Source organism: Channa argus, chromosome 17 (assembly GCF_033026475.1).
Source record: "Channa argus isolate prfri chromosome 17, Channa argus male v1.0, whole genome shotgun sequence".
NCBI lineage: Eukaryota > Metazoa > Chordata > Actinopteri > Anabantiformes > Channidae > Channa > Channa argus.
Genome location: NC_090213.1, coordinates 8,860,784 through 8,878,343, shown reverse-complemented (window position 1 = coordinate 8,878,343; position 17,560 = coordinate 8,860,784). Strand labels below are relative to the sequence as shown.

At 40.5% G+C, this 17,560-nt stretch overlaps 1 protein-coding gene across 3 annotated transcripts in view; it reads left to right on the top strand.

Annotated features, from left to right (window-relative positions):
* Window positions 1–17,560, top strand: part of LOC137102588 (protein eva-1 homolog A) — a 62,092-nt gene that overhangs the window by 21,468 nt on the left and 23,064 nt on the right. The window contains exon 5 of one of the 3 annotated variants that reach the window (XM_067482242.1): window positions 7,276–7,419. In XM_067482242.1, coding sequence (XP_067338343.1) covers window positions 7,276–7,419 — 144 coding nt within the window. Of the gene's footprint in view, window positions 1–7,275; window positions 7,420–16,579; window positions 16,883–17,560 lie in introns of those variants that run through there. The other 2 variants (XM_067482246.1, XM_067482245.1) reach the window with 2 other exon arrangements.

The window sequence follows — 17,560 nt, the reverse complement described above, 5'->3', positions numbered from 1 at the left end:
CGTACAAGTATTTATGTGTGTATATCTGCATGTGTGAGTGCACAGAATATCGAGATGTACCCTCACTACTCTTCGGGGAATATTTATTGACACTAAGCTTGGATCAATTAAAAGTATTACTATAACTATAGCTGCTGGTTGTGGCCTCTTTGCTTAGCATTTGTTTTGTTTCAAGCTATGCTGCTTTTGTTTCTTTAACATATGTAGTATAAGAAAAGAGACACAGGTTTGCATTTGTACAGTAAAGAAGTAGCCATAGCAGGTGTAATGGAATCGTGTGTGCGTGTGTGTGTGTGTGTGTGTGTGTGTTAGGGTGTGCTAGAATGAGCTTGAATAAAACTGTGGACGAAGCTAAATGTCATTTGTCATGATTCACAATTCAAACAATGAACTAAACACATGCCCTGAAGTGTGTATTTTTGTGTGGTGCCTTTTTTCTGTCAGAAGTGACAAGATGGGGTCGATAGGCTGACACAGGCGTCAATCACTGGGTAATTAGAGACATATATAAAGAAGGGCATTGTCTAAGGGTGTAAGCATATGTGTTATTGTACGCTATACAGTATGAACCTTGATGGTTACTCTAAAGCAACCTCAGCCTGTCCTCTGTAAGTGCAAGTGGGTGTAGTGGCTGAGACAGGGTTGGCCTAATATCTGGTTTCAGACTCAGGATTAAGTACAGTAGCTGAGTTCTCTAAGCTTTGATGGAAAATGGACTCTAATGTTACAGCAGTGCAAAGACCAGATTAGAGCAGAAAAGACCTGGTGTTTACTCTCAAATCACATGTTACCTTTGTGTGTGTCTACATCAACTGTACACTCTGATATACAAACGCCTTGTTGTTTCCCCATTATGCTGCCTGCTTTTCTTTCTGTCTTTCACATAGACATATGCGTGCATACCATACAACCACCCACAAACACCCACTCAGGCTGTTCCAGACAGTCTAACGGTGCCCTTGTGGGATTTCCCCTGTCAGCTCAGTCTTTGATGTGGCTCCCATGTCACCAGAAGCAGGAAGTGAGGGTGTCTTGAGTGGCAGGTCAGATACACACCATTAATTATTTTTAAATGCTTTCCCCCCTTTTTGCCCTCCTGCCCAAAATGGGGTGGTGCTTTGCGTGCATGCGTGTGTATAATTGTGGTTCTCTGTGTCTGAATAATCTTGGGCTTGGCAGTCGCATTATGTGCAAGTTTGTTTTGTACCTATTTAGATTTTAACCATCCCTAAATGAGAGTTTGAATGTGCCAACAAGGTAGGTTATAGTAATCACCTAAACCACATTGCCCTGGCAAGCTCATCACTGTCTGAGGTGTCAGATCAACACCTGAACTCACACAGCTGGCTGCACCTGCCCAGGTGAACTAGGCATAGTGTTGGATAGAGAGACATCATAGGATATAGTAGCAGGGATTTGGTCATACACAATTTTCCTACAAAGAATCAACACCATGTTCTGTGTTTGTCTCATCTACATCACGACTGTAGTTTACTCTGACCACCTGCACCTGTACCTAGTGGTACATTTGTCATTGTGCGAACTCTAGCTAGCCACATTTTTGAAGAGCCAAACAGCTTCTAGAGGTGCCTTTCTGAGGTACAAATCTTAGATGGTTTGAAACTTATAGGGCTCTGGAGAGCAGCCATCTGGTTGCTTATTGAATGCTAAAGGCCTAGGAGGAGTGAAACAGAGGAAAACAAGTGCATATAGAGGAATGTGCGAACAAAAGTAAGACCTCTTTGATCCCATATTTTGGAGGTGGTGGTGCTGGTGGTTTCGGGATATAGTGGGAGGGGTTGGACAGGTCTTGGCGGAGATGAAGAATCCTCAAAGCAAAAGGGGCCTGCTTTAGCCCTCCTCTCTCATCTGCCCCATTACCATCACACACAGCTCTTGACATCTTAATAGCCCCCCAGTGCTTGTCATACAGGGTCCTAGGCTCGTGGTAAAATTTTAAACTGGAGCGAGCGAGTTGGTTCACCAGATGATTCAAAAGTAGAACACGCACAGCTGCAGTTCAGATTTAACACTTGGCTTTCTGACTTTTGTTCCAGTTGTTAGTGAGCAAGTTGTTTCACTGTAATTCTATCTGCATTTCTCATGGACTTTGATTCATGCAAAGAAGATAAGTAGCAAGATGGCAATGCTGGTTTGGACTTTGCAGATGAAATATACAGTTTGTGTGTGTTTAAACGTGTTCTGAGTCATGGATGTTGTGCAGTAGTCAACAAATGTCAGTCAGTGAATTGTTTTTGTTTGAATGTCGCTGATATAACAACCCGACTGTTTGTTTTCTGGCTAACAAGAACATTACACCGTGCAAGTGTTTTCAATGATAACACGTTCATGCAGGGTTTGGGTCAAAAGGTTATACAAGTGATTGGAATTCAGGTGTGGTGTCTGAATAAATGAAGTAACATGTTGCCAGTGATAACACTCATGCGTAAGCTTTATTATTTGGCTGCCTCTGGCATGAGGAACAACCTGCTATCATCTTTCAAACACAGCCAGAGAAACTGCGTATGTATGAACATTTGTGCATACATTTGTCTGAGCATGCGTGTTGTTTCTGTAAGTTATGCTTAATACGTAAAACTGGAAATAGCCTAAAATATACTATGTAATAAATGAATCACCAGTGTAACAGTAAGAGCTAATTCTGCTAAAGAGAATAGACCATTTACAGTAAACGTGCGTAGAAGAGCAGGCTCAAATGTATTAATTGCATTCACAGAAAGCACTTGGCGTGTGCAGGCCCTTTCACTGTATCACGTCATCTGAAAGTCACTTCTCTGTAATACAAAGACTTTTAATCCCACAACAATGACTCGAGCCTCGCTATCGAATGTTACGTATTATGTATGAGTCAGAGTAGAAGACGAGATGAGTGCTTTAGACAAGTTTGTCTGTCTATTGTGTTGGAAATTCCGGGAAAGGTGTGCGTGGGTGGAAAAACCTGGAAGATTGTTATGAAGCAGTGCTGCAGGAATTTGCTGGAAAAGGTTGTTATGGATATTCTGTATGTGCAAGTGAGCTTGTGTAGCGGGATGTGTACGTGCTCAGGTGGTGTGATGTGTCGTTGGGGACAAACACACAAGAGCTGTCCTACGTTGTGAATTTGGTTAGACAGTCAATATTTTTACCAGCATATACAGCAATACGCTCACTCCAACATGGATCTGAGAGCTCTGGGTCGAGTCAGTCGTGATATTGCCAGGATATGTTTTCAGATTTATGACATTATGTTAAAATGATCAAGTGTGAAAGATGCTAAGTTCAACATGAAGACACAATTTCAGACTGATGCTGGTTATGGTAAACAAAATGTCAGCTCTGCTACGGATGACTAGTGTGCCAAAAGGTGCTGAGTCACATAGATGTTCTGCTGGTACTGGGCATCATATCAACACACACTTCAAATGTACCTTATACAGTCAAGCAAACACACTGACACTGACATTAGCACTATGTGTGGACCGTAAACTGTGAGTCATTTTAAGAAAACACACTGCACTTCTCTTATGTTTTCTGATTTGTGGCCCTCTGTGTGTGAGTCCTTTATGTTTCCTGCTGTGATCAGTCATGAGTGAAAATAAGTGTGTGTGCTTGTCAAGGAAACTCCTCCCTTTCCCCACTCACTGCTTCTCTTGACTGTAGACCTTCTCTTCTGAACCACAGGCCTGCCCTTGTTGGGTGTGTGGTGGATGGAGGAGTTGATGCACAGGCTTGAAGGTGGCTGAGGGTAAAGGTTAGAGGTAACAGGGGTTATTCATGCCTATTCAACCCCCCCACTTGAGTGTGCATGTGTGCATGAGAAAGGGTCTGTGCTTTCCTGTCAGACCCTGATAAATGCTTTTTTAAGCAACACATAAATGCTGTGTGTATGTGATAGAGTGTGTGTGCATATATGAGCTGAGAAAGCCAGTGGGCAAAGAATAAATATGTGTGTCACCATCCTCTTGTCTCCAGGCCTCGCTCTTTCCTCCTGGGTGAAGGGCCCACCGCTCAACTAATGACTCCGCCAGGGAATCAAAGCTGCAGCGAATGGGGGGCCTGTCTCTCAGTAGAGTAGCTTGTCAGAGAGGAACGTTTTCAGCGTTGCACAGCAGCTCAAACAAGCCCTCTGGGGAGGAAAAGCGAGAGGCTGAGCAAATTAAAGTACATCAGGGAGCCAAGGAGGTCATTGTACTGCAGCATCGACATATAGAAAAAATATATAAATGCATACAAATACACACAGACATCCGTTAATCTATTATAGCTGTTTCACCAATAGCTGCTGTGGTTTCAAGGCAATTTCATTTTCATAACAAGCAAGAAGGGACATACATCAGTATGGAAATGAAGAAAATTAAGTTCTTGTAATAACAGCTCTTTGAAATTTTGTAAACTAAATGAGATTATTTATAAGAGCCCGATAGTTTGGTCCTGCCTAAAAGCCCATTATGGTGCCAGCAGCATCTTATGGAGCTGAAATCTGCAACTCTTTTCATAATTAATACTTTTGGTAATTTCTTTCAAGCAGAATTATTTAATTATCTGATTCACGGAAATAAAATGTATTACCAAGTGCAGCAGTAGTACCTTGCACTTTGCTATGTTGCGCTGGCTGCAATTAGTTCAACTAATCCCTGGTGAATTCTGCATCACCTTGCAATTTAAAACATCATAAAACAACATACCACGACCTGCATCGCAAATTTTTTGAAAAGCTGTCACAAAACCTGTCAATTTAGGCTGCAAAAAAAGGTCCACATCAGATTTTTGAATTATTTGTGGCTCATTGTAATTATAATTATTAAAGACAAAGCAGCCACTATCAGTTAATCCACATGTGTTTTAAATGACACCGGGAACTGTCCAACCTTTGAGGTGTCTTACTAGTTATCCAGTTACACCCTCTGGTTCCCACAGGCTTCCACCTCTCTACGTCCTGGTCGGGAATTCCAGTGTGTCAGCTCCAGCTGGGGGGTGTCCGGTTGCCCCCTCAAACCGTGTCCAACTGGATAGACACAGATTCAGGCTCACATTGTTAAGAAGCTTATTGCAACGAAGGCTTTGATCCAGACTTAGGAGATTTACAGTAGCTTAACCTGTTTTTCTTACACATATCAACATGGAAGAAGGTGTGTTCTCTCTTCATTAAGAGGGGGGACTGCACAGATATGGATCATTCAGAGAATTCCCAATGTTGACATTGTGCATGACCAATGGATTACCCCTTTTCACCTCTGACTGAGACATTTACTCTTTGACCTGAGCTATAATTTGTTGTCATCCTGTTGGTGTGTGAACCAAGTCTTAAACAACGTCTTCTACCTTTTCTGAATTCTCAGTCTGTCACAGAGGCCACCAGGACAGATGGTGGACACTTTCGAAGGTTCATCTCCTTGTGTTGTTTTTAGAGGTGGGAGAGGTCTGGGAAGCACCCATGTGGAACCCTGTTTCTACTACAACCCCCCTTCAGCAGGAGATTCTTCAGACTTTACTACTTTAGCACTTGCCTATCTGTAATGAACACAGAAAACTGAGTGGATTTCCATGTTTTCACTTTTTAAAGATTTGTGATTTTATAAATGTTAAAACACACACACTTTGCATATATTTAGTAAACATTTAAAAATAGTTTTTGAACATTTGATTTGCTCTATATAATGAACAAGCAGCTCAATCCTGTGTCCTTTGGCTAAGGGATGTTAGTTTCAGAACACTCCCTTTCTCTTATCACATTTTTCAAAAAATGTGTTAATTACTTTAATTAGTCAAAAATGTTATCAACAACAAATTCAATAATGTTGGAATTTATATGCAAAAATCCCACACATTAGCTACTTTCAGCTTCCTAATGGTAACATTTTGTATCTTTCTTTTTCTTATATTATGGTGAAGTGAATATGCTGTAATTAGATTTGGGACTATAGGTTGCAAGGAACAAGCAATTTGCAGGCATGTTATTGGGCTTTGGAACTTTTAACACAATTTTCTAACTTAACATTAAATTGGTTAAATTGGGAGAATAATCAGTCAGTGTTACAACAAAGTGTATTATAAAGTGTGCAGGCAGAGCCGGGCATCCTATCTCATTTATATGTCCACTCTCCCCAGAGGATAAGAGCTAAAGAGGAGTCTCTGGAGAAGGTGGTTCGTGGTGATTTGTGAGAGCCCCATCCATTAGTCTGTCTTCTCTCCATACACACACACACACACACACACACACACACACACACATTGGATCAGGTATCCCTGTAGACACTGTGAGGCCCAAGTAAGGGTTCTCTGTGTGGGTCTACTGTGGGTCTACCATAGAAGCTGAGAAAGCCTTTATGGCTTAGAAAATGGATCTTCACGCATATTTGTTTATTTAAGCTTCGGTGCCGACTTCTTGTACCTAACATCAATACCTTGACAGGTGGCAAGACACTAATGTACGGAAACAGCATTTCATCTTTGTTTACTATTTTATACTGATATGTTAAAGTGTGATTAATGTTGATTTGGCAGCTTCCTGTAATTGATTCACAATTTCATGTCTGTCTGAAAGAACTATTTAACTTGGTATGAATCGCTTAGAGAATAGAGACAATGTGGATTGTTGGACAGTGTACACATTGTAACTCATTTATTCAATATTTTAAAAAAGAACCAGAAAATGACGCAGTAGTTTCACAGTTGGTTTACAGGCAGTTGTTAATTTACCAAAGGATTTCTTTGTAAGAAGAATCTTGACTGGGAAGAAACAGATATGAATTTAAACCAAAGGAATAGAAATATTATACATATTATAAATATTAATTTATTTTCAAGTTACTTTAGAAACAGATGGTTTTCCTGGCAAACTAACTTAAAGTGTACCTATTTACAAATATTTTCATCATATAGCTGCAGTTATTAGTTTCTTTTATTAATAAAATATTGTGTCAGAAAAAAAATGACCATCTCTACTTCTCACAATACAGTTAAGGAGCCTCAGCTGACATTTTCAACGTCTTTGTCATGCCTGACAATTTTTTTTGCGTAGAAGACAGAAGTATGTTTGAGGAACTGTGTATTTTTTGTTATTTGTGCTTAAAATAAATAACTAATTTGAACTCACTAATTGATTTTTATATTGAATTACTTCCCAAGTATGCAGAATTTACTGTTAAATGTCAGTGTTATCTAAAAGATTTAGAAGCTCTAACAGTACATCTTTTGAATTATTTAAATATTGAATTTAGTAACTATAACTTTGCTCAGTTCTCGTCTCATTTCCTTTCCTCTGTCCCCGGTCAGACTGCCAGTCATCTGTGGCTCTGCAGGTTCTGACTGCTCGCTGTCAGGGCAAGAAGAGCTGTCTGGTTCGGGCGTCCTCCAGGGACTTTGGAGACCCGTGTTACTCGGGCACCAGGAAGTACCTCAGTGTCATCTACACCTGTGGTGAGTTCCAACAATCGTTTACCAAACAGAGTAGCTTCTTACCAGCAGGGGGCAGTGCTCACTTAGTGATCACCGTGTCTTCAGATTTGTGCCCATGTTTCAGAATTACTAACTCAAAAATAACATAGAGTGGAATTACTTGTATTTTTAAAGTATTAACGTGCAAAGAGCCTTACTCATACCTTTGTACTAGTGGACAATTATGACTATGAAACCCTGAAATAATGTCACAGGACTGAACGGAAAGGGTTTTATAATGAATTTAGAGGTGATTTGTTAAGGAATCCAGAGTTTATTCTTTGACCGCTAAAGTCATTTTTTAGTTAAGATGGGGTTTGGAACATAATGCAAATATAGTTAGAGGTTCAATACCTAATTTTCACCCTAAAAGTGCAGTTTAGGAAAAAACAACTTTTTCATTGTGTTTTGATGTAACGAGAGAATGATGGAGAATGATGGGCTTCCTTTTTATCTGTTCCCCACCCCTGGCCTAATCCTGAACTGTCAAGGCTGTAATTTATTAACTACACATTTGGAGACACACTCAAATACACAGACTCGCACGCACATCCACACACACACAAACAAACACACACACACACACCAGACCAGGTTCCAGCACCAGGGATTGATCAATCAGCACCATGGCCATGATGACTGGAGCCGTTCAGATCCTTCACAAGCATGGAGATCAAGATCCAGACTAGTCACTGTTACGCTTGGCATTTCAGTCTGATTTTTGAGTTCAGATTTTAAGGATTGGATTTTATGAGATTTATGTGTCCACAGTGAGCTAGAATTTCACTCTTATGTGCCTCTTAAGACTGTAAATTCTGGAAATGAAGGCATTGTCTGTCCAGCTCTTTTCCACACTTGATTTCACACAGGAGATGAATCAGCATCTGATCAGACTTTATGGTTTTGAAGATTGGCCACCCTGTTTCCCTTGTCTCTAAATGCTGTGTGATTGTCAGATAGTTCTCCAAGAATCACATCATCCTTTATCTCAGCAACAACCAACGAGTGCAGGCAAGAATACACAAACTGTTCAGCCATTTTTATGTAGTTGTTTGTCTGGAATCAGTGTCAGACCTTCCTTATCTGCTCACTGATAACACAATGTGCTCTCCTAACAGCTCTCGGTGCTGAGTAGGGTCAGTGAGTGTTTCTGAGGGAGGGGCAGGGTCAGAGGGGAGAAGGATGTTCCATAGATGGGGGGTGGGTTTAAGCTGATAGTCTGTAAAAATGAAGTCACTGGTTGTTCCAAATACCAGCAAAACTGTAATTTTAAGGAATTGTCTTTCGCTGGTATTTGACTGTGTGTTGACACCATTTGTGCTGGTGAAGAGATGGCGGGTGTCTGTATTGTATGTGAGCGGTGTCATCTATTCGATTGTATCAATGCAGCGTGGCAGTGAAGATTCACAGTCTTCTGGGAGAGGTTATCTGGAAGGTCATTTCAACTGGACTTCGAACTGACAAGAAAGATGTCCAGGTACCTTGACTCATCTTCCAGACTGCGTGAATGCAGAGTTTTGTTCAAGCCAAAAAGTGTTTTAGAGTAAGAACAGTTATGAAATTAGGATTTTATTTTGCTTCAAAGCCTGTGTGTGTGTTTCTTTGCCCTTCTTTAAATCTGTCCCGTGATGAGCTGTGTGCTATTTTGTGGCTTTTACAGCCTGCCAAGAGTAAAATAAACTAGGAAGCCGCAATTTAAATGTTTGTATGTGTGCGCGAGTACACACACAGACATGGGTACATGTTTGATTCATAAAATAGACCTGCTATCAGCCTGGCCTTGCCTTTGATTTATAAAGCCATCAACCCTCCAAGCTCCAGCTCCTTCCTTACACAGCCCTGGGGGGGGCTCGCTACTTAGTAATAACACTGCAGCTAATGGTCTGGAACCTGCCATCAGCCTCCCAGCAGGTTGCACACAGTCTCGGCACATCCGCCACTGTCAAGGCTTCATTTATATTCACTCCCCCAAGGAGGAAGTTCCACAGTTTGTTTGTCAAAGACTTGTGTGGGAGACTGATTGCAGATTAATTGTGGTAAATATTTTACATTACACACAAGATAAAGTATTAGAAAGCATTCATAGCAATGAGTTCTATTTGTGCAAATTATTCCAAGTCTATACTTTGAAGTGTTTTGCCTCACTGCAACTGTTTTAGGCTGATGGATGAGCCTGGTTTGGGACACTTTCTTCAAAAAGCAAAGCTCTGATATGAACCCTTGTGAAGTTTGTGTTACTTTGTCAGGGTTTGCCTTGAGCCTTCTGAAACCGAAAAACTCTGCCTCTTTTAATCATGTTTCAATTTTTTATTTGATTAATCTAAGCATAGTTTGGGCTATTTTTGCATAAGTGCAGACTGATTTTTATTTGTGTCTTTATGGTCATGAGTTGGTACAGTTATTGTAGGGAGAGTCCTGTTTATACAGCTTGCGAATACATGTGTGTATTTCTGTACAGTGGAGGACACTAATAAATCCAAACTAAAATGTGACAAAGTATGATATATACTGTTGATGTCCATGCTGATCACATCAAAGATTGGTTTGACTTTCTTCTCATCTTCCTTCCTGTGTCAGTTAGACACAGCGCATTTCGTGCCCTGAGAGGTTTTAAGGCTTCGCACTTTATATCAAGATGAGTTGGCCTCTATACTTAAACTCCCCTTTTAGACATTTGCTTAAGATTGATCACTGTGGTGTTATGGGTTACGCTTAACAAGCCACACAGCCTCTTTTGAACCAGCAAACACCTTTGGGGGTATGAAAGCATATGAACTGGTCTAATTGCTGAGGAAACTGATTAATTGGGGCACTGGCTCACATAGGATCTGGGGTTGGAGCATGAGGGGCCTCAGGGGAGCAGGCAGCTCAGGCTTTTCCAGCCCTGGTGTTTAAAGCTCAAAATGGAAACAGGATCCCTAAAAAAAACCCTAATGAAAGTTGAATGTGTCCATTAATATTTTATATTTGTTATTATGTAAAAGTCTTTTTGGACTTGGTGAAGTTTTGATGATATCTCATAATGTTTGTGAGCAGAATACATTTAGGAAAATGTATTGGGTTTGCTACGTTTGGCGTTTCATTTTTTCTTTGGTCACAAATAATTGGACAGTATGTAGACACCACAAAATCAATTAGTAAAGCAGTTTTTCAGGAGAAATGTTTAGAAAACATAATTATAAAGAGGAAAAAACAGCCACAGCAGTCATGGTCCCAGACATGACATATCTGAAAGCCAAGACGGCTTCTTTTTTTTTGATTAATAAATCCTTGCATTCTTCTGGTTGTTGAAAGTCACAGAAAATGGACTAAAACTAAAATCACAAATGAGCACAAATATTATGATAGTAGTATAAAGCTATCGGAGGACTGATTTCATTCCTTCATTGTCCACACACAAAAAATGTCCATGCCCTCAAGTTAAATATTCTTTTTTATGTTTTTCTAAATTGCTGACGACGCCTTCATTTTTCTATAGCAGTAAAATGTGGGCGTCCATTCAGGGATAAAATCTGCTGGTTCGGTTCATTTCAGTGAAGTCCTCACTTAGAAACCAAACTGCGGGGACTGACAGTGGGGTTGTCACCGGACTGTGCCATTGGTGTTTTTAATAGACACGGGTACTGGAGTCTGTGGCTGCCTACACATGGCTGTGTGGGGGTGCTGATTTAGATGTAACAAGGGAAAACAGAGGAAGATAAAGATGTAATTCAGAAGCTTGAGGGTTTGAATTGTCCCAGTTGGTTAGGCAGACACACTGTGCTGTACACATACGCATAAATAGCACAAAGATGCTTGAGGTACACATTTGACCGCTGCGAGTCACGGACTTTGCCAGCTGCCCAGCACACACTCACGTCATGTCAGCAGAGGAGACTGTGGGGAAGATGTTTATTTTGGCCCACTCGGTGTGGAGCTGCTGCACAGCAGCCAGTAGCTGCTGCTGGGCCCCATTTTTACCCCTCATACAGTTCATCCTATAGTTACAGGCCTGGAGGATTCTCAAGAATTACTGTGTACAGTGAAGCAAACAAACACTAACAGTAATAAATTATAAACGCTGTTGGAAAAAGAATGCAACATATGGTACGATATGACGATAACCAAAGACACTAGTTCCCCACTGTATTTTTCAGTTGAGGAGCTGAAAACTTTAATCTCTGCCACATGTTAGGTCTGGTTAATAGATTTAAAGGTTTGCTGCAATTACCTGTCATATTCATAAACATCTGCTCTTCAGTTTGTCATTTAAATTATGAATGTTTCAGTGTTTCTTGTGTTTTTATTTTTAGTGTTAAAAAAATACAAAGACAAAAAGATGTGACAGATACTGTAATATGTAAATACATAAGTTTTTACATATTAAGTTTATAAAATAAATGTTTATTCCATAATACATATAATTTAGCACAGAACAATTTCATAGCTAAATAAATGTTTATGAGCATTTACAATCACTAATACTTACTTACTTTTAGAAAATACTTTTACTGGAGCGGAGATAAAAATAAAGGATGGAATAAAGGAGGCAAAACTATTGATTGACAGATAACCAACTATTCAACTATGATTTAAATATCATTTTGTGTGATGAAGCCTTAAACTTTAAATAAGTTGAACTTTAAAAGTTTACAAATGGATGCACTGCAGAAGTGGGTGTGGTTGACTACAACAGGCTAAATGCAGTTATATGAAATAGAGGAACAATCATAGGACTAGTTTAACTTTCAAATACTTTAGTGGAAACATCAGAGGATACTGACTCTCATTTCTCCTTCTCTAGAAGAGGTGTTTTTAAAAAACTATTTGAACCAGACATGAACCAAAGTGACTCGAAGCGGAGAGATAAGTAGAAAGGAATGAAGTGCCCTCCTAAACCCCCACCTTCAATGCTCCCTGGCCTTGTAAAAAACCCCAGCTCTACAGAATATATGAATAAGCAGCCTCATCTCACACTGTCAGGAGCACTGCTGCTGGTTGGTTCAGTACCCATAAAAGGCATTCAGTGTGACTGGGACGATGCCATGTCTGTGGTGTCTTGTCCAACCCCGAGTATTTTGCTTTAGATTAAAGAGTCTCCTCTAAACTGTAGTGTCTGTTAGTAAAGCCACTTTAGGCTTTAACTGAAACAGGACAAGGAACATGAAGCAAGATTTTGGCGGCAGCCCACTGTTGGCCTGGTGACTTGCTGATGCCAGGAGTTATGGGGTTGTGCATTGCCAGCATGCAGTCAGCTGATGATCGACTTACATCATCAGCTGTCTGCTGGCTGTTTTGTGCACGCAAGCATCATAAACTGCACATAAACACATTTTAATTGTATATTTTCTCGCCTACAAACACATACGCACTGAGCTACAGTGTAGAGCTTGTGGTTTGGTCTTACATTACAAGACTAGTATACCCAGGATGTGATCTCTGGTCCTTATGGAAATCCTGTTACAACCTTAATCAGATTAGAACAAATCTTAGAGAAATTTGATTTGAAACAAATGAGGTGTTATGTTCCCTTGCACTTTTGAGCTTTTGCAGATTCTCTGACTTCCCCCGCGGCCCTTTCCCCTTTTTCCCCCAACCACACACTTTTGACGAATTTGCAGAGTTGCTTCCTCCTCTTAGTCTGTCTTCTTCATCCTGATTCATCTCTGTAGTCCCATCAACCTGTAAACCTTTCCCTGCCATTGTCCTTCTGGCTCCACTCCGTCCATTTTTTCCCACCAAGCACACAATGATCATCCTAAAGGTTGAACCTGTTATTTGAACGATGCACTTCGGTGACTGACAGAAAATATGTATTTAGACATTGGGAGTAATTGGTTATGTAGACTGAATTTGTCAAAGTGCTTTTAAGCAATTGAAAACCAAACTGGTAGCTGCTTCCTTAATTCTCAGGAAACCATCCCCATTATACAATTTCATCTTTCATTAATTCTATAGCAAAAATGTTCTTGCCAAAATGTTTAATTTCTGCTACTGACGTTGCATTGTTCAAAGCAAAATGTGTCTTTAAATGTCTGTCTTCTAAGTAAAACATTTAGAAGCTGTTTCCCATTGGTTTATTTTTTTTACCCTTTGTATATCATGACTAATACAAGTCAAAGTGTGTTCTCAGAACATGGTTTCAAACCTTTAAAAAATGAAAACAAATAAAACAAATGGCAAAGCAGAAACTAGTGTGTCTCAGCCAGATGCTTTGATTCCTCTGTCTACAATACAGAGTGCTTAGTAAACATGGTGCGGAAGCAACAACAGGGGCCTGTGCAGATACAGACAGATAACACAGGTGACTGGATAAGCTTGATAGGATCCGGGCCAGCTTAGTGCTCACTGGGAATGATTAATTCAATTATAACCTTTGAATGCATCCTCACCTGAATACCGACATTGTTTCTGTGTGGTGGTTTTAAGTGGTTACATCCATAGACACCATCAACATGTACTCGACTTACATACAGATTGTATGTACATGTACTTTGCTTTGATGTTTCCATTTTGAAATACTTTACACATTGTCACCAATGCGATTCACAGATAATATTGATATTGTTTTCTTTAGTTAATTTTTGGTATGAATTCTGCAGTATAATCTAACATGCAGAAATCCTCAGTTCTCCATCATTATGTGGACAGTCGCATGACACTGTAGAATCGATGTCTGTTCTTCCTCTCTGCAGAAAGAGAGGCCTCTATCATATTCGGTTTGAGGGCTCTGCTGTCGTTGCTCAGAGCCAATTATGTCCCCCGGACCACTTTAGTAACCCAACATAGAAAGCACTTTCCAGAGTAGAGCAATGTTCTGTTTTTGGCTTTAGGCTGTTTGTTTGCTTCAGAAATGTCAGATAATAAAAGCATGTACTGTATTGTAGTTCATTCCTACTGTGATATGTTTGCACACAAACACATGTATACAGTCACAAATAGGCATACTAACATTAAAACAAGCCCAGATGGATTATACAGTAGATGGACAAACTGAATGCCTAAACACTGTACACACAAACATCTCCCCCGTCCTCTGTGGTTTTTGCTTGGCCTGTTTTCCCAAATGAGCAACTGCTTCTTTGTTGGGCTGGAAACTGCAAAATAAGCAGATCTCTGTATGAGAACTCGCTGCCAACTTTGTCGGCTTCACAAACTCGTAAACTGTTCACACTACCAGCAGAAAACAGCAGAAAACTACTCTCTTTTTGTGATCCAACCTTATCGTTCTTATTTTCATCGGTTTGTAGAGTGTGTTGGGGGGTGAGTGAGGGGCAATAATGCTTTCCAGTCTGTGGCTGGTTTCAGTTTTCCTTCCGTGGTGGACGGGGAAGGGGTACTGGGAGAAAGGGGAGAATTTATTTTGTGTGTGGGTGTGTGCATGTGTATCTGGAGTCTGAGTTTGGATTAAGGGGGAGAGATTCACAGTTAAGGCCTAGTTTCAGGCCTTTTCTAAATGATCTTTTCAACTATCCACATTCTGATTCTATAACCAAAAATGAATTAAACCTATCCACGGGCAATATCCATTCGTCTGCAACCTGGATGAGCTGGTTCATTGTGTCAGACAGACACAACATACTGACTGTTATGTTTCGAGAAATTGTTAAACATTGCTGATCAAAAGATCAACTGCTTTCAGCTTGTTCTTGGATCCTCATGTTGACGCTCTTCCTGCTGCAACCCTCCCGTTCTTTCCAGGCTCGGGACCGCCACCAAGGTTGCCCTCGGTGGCTGGGCGAATCCGCGGCCTGCTGCATCCACACCCAGTGCTCTACCACTGAGCCACCATGTTAAAGATTGCTGATATATTTTTACCCCAAAAAATAGGTCACTTGTGGAGATGTTGTGAAGTTGAACTTATCATGATTCTGAACTTTTTGGGCAAAACTATGTGGCAAAGCGGAGCAGACTATTGTGGAGCAATGAATGCTAAGGTTGGGAGGAGTAACCATATATAAAGTTATCTGTAAAGCTTCCAGGCCATGTGGAAGTAAGCGTGCATTATCACTTCTTTATTCCTCCTGTTTTTACAGTAGGAAATATATTCTGCATTATATTGTTTACTAATGTAAAAGTGTGGGGCTTTGTTATGTACTGAAATCTGAATTTTTGTTATTTTACCTCCAGGTTAAATAGTTTATTGATGTGACTTGTTTAATTCTTTAGGTTTTTAAAAAGACAAAGTCTGCACTGCATAGCAATCAAAATGTTTCTGCCTCATCCCAAGTATTTTAGTATGTTTGGCACAATAAAAAAAACTTCCTGTGCATTTGAGGACACCCCTCCTGCTGCTTCCTGCCCATTTGCTACCCAGGGGTAAACTTAACTTTGTTTACAAGAAAACTCAATATTTCATTATAAATATAAAATTTTGATTCAGTCATGTTATACTTTATTCTTTACTTGTGTAAAAGAAACAGGAAAGCTGATGACCAATAAACATACATTATCAGACAGGAATGTGTAAGAGGCCCCCTATTTCAGTAATAATAAAGTAATAATAAATCAAGGAAATCCAGTATTGCAATGAACTACTCCAACTAATTAATTTCTAGTAAAATGCAGTGTATATAACAGTATGAAGTCCTACTGCATAAGTATAATGTATGATATACTTTAACTTACATGCAGTTTAGAGCAAAACACTCAATAACTTCTGACACAACTTTCCCAGATTTCCAGTCTGAGTTGAATGAAATTCTCAGATTCATTCCTGGAGTTCCACATGAACTTTTTTCATGTCTCTCTGTCTATGTCTCTCTCTCATTCCCTTAGTCTCACACACTTGTACGTACGCTCAAAGCCCCCTCTTCCTCCTCCTCCTCCTCCCCCTCCCCTGCCTGCTCCTTTCCTCCAGTCTCCACTTCTCTTTGACTGCTCACTCACATGGCAGTGGGCTGTGTGGAGGGACATTACATGTCCCTCTCTCTCTCTCTCTCACTACCTCCCTCACCACCTCACTCTGTCTCTTGCTCTCTCTCCTGCTGTTACATTCCAGTTGTCTAAAGTCTGGTTTAACTTTCTCTTTCTGTGTGAGTAGGAAGGAAGCGAAAACTAGAAAAAGGTGAATCAATAGAAGAGCCTCCACTAGGTATTCTCTCTGGATGAGAAGAAGAAAAGAAAAGGAAGCTCTCTTCATACTTCATTTGGCTTAAAAAGGGGGAGTCACCATAAAGAACCATACCTTCTTAAAGGGGCTATCCCTTTTTCCCTCCCTCCCTCCTTCTTTCTTCTCCTTTTTTGGGCTGTGCTCCCTCATTCTGGTCGGACCCACGGTGGACTATTCACGTGAGCGCTTGTTTTTACGGCAAAGCTGGTCCCAACTCTCCCAGCGGGACGGACAGGAGGAGGAGGAAGAGGAGGAGGGTGAGTGTTTGACAAGAGAGACAACCGCACACAAACACAACTCTCAAAGAGAAAGTTACTGCCTGGACCCAGGAGAATTTTCCATTGAGCAAAGTGTGTAAGTGCCACCTGAACACTGAACACCCCTTGAAATGAAGTTGTCAGACTTTTTTATGTCGTTTGTGAAATAGGACCATCCTATTTGCTTTCCTGCATAAAAGCTTTAACCTTTGGATGTTTAGGAGGAGATTGTACCTGCTGTAAAATTTAAATGCCTCACCTTGTATCGCCTGTAGGAATGTAACCGCTGTTAACAGTGTGACAGAGTGAATAGATTGGTGTCTTTGTTAATTATTTGAAAGTTAGTGTGTGTGTGTGTGTTTGTGTGTGTGTGTGTGTGTGTGTCTGAAACATGAGGAAACAAGTGTTCGGAAGCACAAAGGGAGATTTTCCAGGTTGGCTGACTGGATTAGGCTCTGAACTGTAGGTCTCACGTGTGGACAGAAGAGGTAAACGTAGGAGCCACTGTATGAGATCACTTAGATACAGACAAAAGTATGCACATACTGTTCTGCACAGACTAAGCCGATACCTGACAACACCCCTGTCAGTATCAGTAGTTCACTGAACTGTAAAACTCATGTTGTACACTTTCCTTGGGTATGTTTTCTTACGGGTGGTCAGTGTTTTTTCCTAATGATCAGGTCATATTGATCCGAACAGCCTCTGTTGGCAGCTGATTGACTCCACTGTTGTTAACCACAGGGTGCACAATTCAGTTAAACCAACAGGGCAC